The sequence below is a fragment of the Gadus chalcogrammus genome, chromosome 7 (assembly GCF_026213295.1).
Source record: "Gadus chalcogrammus isolate NIFS_2021 chromosome 7, NIFS_Gcha_1.0, whole genome shotgun sequence".
Classification (NCBI taxonomy): domain Eukaryota; kingdom Metazoa; phylum Chordata; class Actinopteri; order Gadiformes; family Gadidae; genus Gadus; species Gadus chalcogrammus.
In genome coordinates this window covers 16986521-16990171 of record NC_079418.1, presented here as the reverse complement: position 1 = coordinate 16990171, position 3651 = coordinate 16986521, and the positions used below count along the sequence as shown (strand labels likewise).

Here is a 3651-nt window from a genome sequence, read left to right as displayed (position 1 = left end):
AACGGTGCATTGTTTGTGTTCACTGGACTCTAATGGTTTGGACTGTTCTGCACTGAAGTGCCTCTTCCATAGACACTTTACTATGATCCACTCCCTCCACTCCTTCTCTTGTAACCTGTTTCTAATTCAAAGACGTATGAAGTACATCTTGTGTCATGTGTCTTGCTCATGCCTCATATAACCCCTGCTCTGCCTGGCTGAGTCAGACTGCAGCACTAGGAGATCTTAATGAGCACCTCTCTGAGCCACGTTGAGGTGAGACCCTGTAGCAGACCCAGCGGACCCTCAGACCGCAGCACGGAGCGCACCACTGACCAGGAGGAACTAGAGAGAGAGAGAGAGAGAGAGAGAGAGAGAGAGAGAGAGAGAGAGAGAGAGAGAGAGAGAATTAACTATTATAACCTATTACTAGGTTACTATTTTACAGTAAATATTGAGTGGCATTATCCAATCCCCTCGTCTCTCTTGGATGTTTACTGCCAACAACTAGTAATTGGTCAAAGTGCAACTTGAATTGATCTACAGTTGATGAGTCTGGGGCTGAGAGCGGGCTGTTGTCCACTGTCTCCCACCAACACATCACTTCATTTATATTGTTCCTCCAGACTCACCTCCCAGCATTCAGAGGCGTCCTGCCCAGTGTCATCATCTCTGTGTGGGCCTGCAGTCGACACTTGACCAGCTCTGTGGGGCAGAGCACCACTGAGGAGACCACCGCGGCCAGCGAGCCGGCCAAGGCGCTGTGGAGAGGGCTGGAGGAAGAGGTCGGAGGTCAACAACGTATTGTACATGTGTGCAATTATTTCTTTGTATGTAAACTTGCATGCATGTATGTATTTCCTCATGCATTTCTAGATACATTCATGTGTACGTACAAAAACATAGATGCACAAATGTGCACCACCTAGAGATGTACATATGAATGCTTAGACATGCATATGTACATATAAATAATTAAATAAAAGAAGAAAGAAATAGATACTGTACACGCATGCAAGTGTACATACAAAGACATGCATGAATGTGTGCATGTATCGCTAGGTGGTGAACATAATGCATCTGTGTTTTCAGGTCCACCTGAATGGATGTATTTCGAGGTACATTTGCATTCATGACATACCAGTGTCAATCATTTCTGAATCTCATGAATGAACGCATGACATCTCTCTTTACACATGCATGCATATGGGATACCTGACTAGGTGTTCTAAAAAAACATTCACCGTACACACACATTTTGATGACAGCCGTACAGAAGGCAACAACCATCTTGATGAGCAGTAAGTATCCTCTTGCTCAGTGATCAATAAAGAAGTACATAGACAATGGTTTTCACACTGGCACCGACCTCAGCTGCTGCTGTGAGTCCAACCCCAGTGTGTGGCTGACAATCTTCTGACAAGTTCCATAGCAGGCAAACAGGATGGCATTTTCCCCTGCATTGGCGAGCAAGGCGGCCCCTGTACCTTGATATAAACCTTCGGGGGACCGGTGGGTGAAGGGTAGGACAACCCATCCAATCCGAAGATATTTCATGGAAAATGCAAAACAGAAATGTTATGCTACAGCAAGAAGTCAGAAGATGGATTCATCCCACAGGGAGGTTGTATTACAAGAAAGTAATTTATTTTCACTGACTTGAAAATAAACAGACTTCGAAATGAAACCATTAGGCTAGCTAGCTAGCTACGTTTTATTACATTATAGTTGATGATGGCAGTCGCTAAAAAAAGTAGAAAATGTTGTCTGCCAAACTTCAAGAGTATAACGAATTTTGAAACAACAAGAATATAGGAATAATTTAAACAATGAGGCAGATGGAGTTGGATCAATGAAGAAGCCAGTGGTCCAGTATGATTAGCAAAGCATTGGGTTTACAACCTTGTGTGCAGTCAAGTTACAGAAAGTTGCTATAAAGTCGTGCAGTGCATTCCTAAATGCTGGAAGCCCTTCTCCGATGGAGAATATATATGTATGAGGATTTCCTCAGCAGTTCAGAGGTTATATTCAATGGATTAACAAAAAAAGACACGATCTCCAAGACCTTTTGCGTGAATTTAGAAAGGCTTTACTGATACTGATTACTGATATGGCTGAAAACGTAAAGCACCAGCAAGCTCTCGACAGCATAGATATAAAGGACATTATAAATCTAGGGGTGGCCATGGCCATCTATGACCATGGAGTGGTACGTGAGGAACTTAGTTGTTTAGGCCATGCATGGTACCACTAAAGGGGAGGACGTGGCAAAAATATCGTTTTGAGGTGAAAGGGGTTGATATCAGATTTGCTGTTACGACCAACAGAGGCCCCCGACGGTAGGAAGCAGAGGGGAATCACAACCAGAAGATATTTTGGCATTGTCACTCTAGACGGGAAGACGAGCAGCAGCACTAAAGTTATAAATAAGTAAATGCATATTATGAGAAACAATACCGGCGGCGCGGGTAATGTGATTTTCTTTTCAAACATTGTAAAGTGGAACTCTGATAGTTCTAGAGCCGACCCCTGATCTAGATGGAACCCTGCAGAGTGCAGACCCCTGATCTAGATGGAACCCTGTAGACCCCTAATCTAGATTGAACCCTGCAGACCCCCGCTCCAGATGGTCGACTCGAATAAAGTTTCACAGACCTCGTACTCCTGTCTGCTTCCACGTTCGACAGAAGCAGTCGGCCACTCCCCTGTACAGAGCAGGAAATGTCTGCAACTTCACCTTTACTGTGTCACATGGTTGGCCGGTGATCACACAGGCCGCACCCCCTGCAGAGATACATGCGTGTGTGTCCGTAAATGACCTTGTACCAAATTATAAATATAAAACTATTACCTAACATAAATATTATTAGGTAATAGTATGATTTGGACGTACTCCAAGGTGCAAATCAATCAAATAAATGACATTATTAGCAGTATTAGAAACAATCTCAATAAGATGCCCAGAAGGACATCAGTTGAAAGCCTTCTTAGATCTTCTCCAGATTACCAGGCTGCCTTTGCTGCCCTCACAATGAGTTAGCACAAAGAAACACAAATATGCAAGGCCACATACTCCAAGGCTGTGGCCTGAAAACACCTGAGCACCTACCGACGGCTCCTGCTGTGAGATCTATGATTCCATTGATGACAGGGTGACGAGTCCTCTCCTTTGCTAAATTCTCTCCTTCCATATGGACAGAGAGATGAATGGATGAACGGATGAACGACAAGCGCTTTAAAAGTCAGGTCCAAACGGCACCAGCAAAAGTGTAAAACTCCTGTCAGGACTTCCCTGGACCATATAACTTCCAACACGCAGTCCCCTTACTTATGAGAACATTGGAAATAAACACAATTGTCTCAATGAACTAAAGTACAAAGTCTCTGTCATTCATAATGCTGCTGGGTGACCTAGTCCCTGCTAGAACTCCACTGTAGACTGGGTGCAAAGTATTCTGTTCCACTTCTTCTTCTTGTGACAAAGGTGGTAGGAATACGACCTTTGTTTCTCTCTTTGTTTGCAGTAGGAGAAGGAAAACAACTGAGATAAATAGGTTGACCCCGAAATCACCATTGGATCATTATGAATCAATCCTTTATCAGCGCTTTCTGATAAAGGCTGGCTAACATGTTAAGCACTTATTGAGGAGTTCCTGGAAAATACTTTTCTAA

The 3651-nt window shown here is 43.7% G+C and overlaps 1 protein-coding gene across 1 annotated transcript in view; it reads right to left on the bottom strand.

Moving 5' to 3' along the window:
* LOC130386024 (mitochondrial ornithine transporter 1-like) overlaps positions 1-3170 on the bottom strand; it is a 5073-nt gene extending 1903 nt beyond the window's left edge. The window contains exons 1-5 of the mRNA XM_056594811.1: positions 3089-3170; positions 2635-2763; positions 1349-1478; positions 612-752; positions 237-324 (exon numbers count right to left, since the gene is read on the bottom strand). Of these exons, the coding sequence (XP_056450786.1) occupies positions 237-324; positions 612-752; positions 1349-1478; positions 2635-2763; positions 3089-3170 (570 nt within the window). The remainder of the gene's footprint in view (positions 1-236; positions 325-611; positions 753-1348; positions 1479-2634; positions 2764-3088) is intronic.
* Positions 3171-3651: the final 481 nt, after the last annotated feature.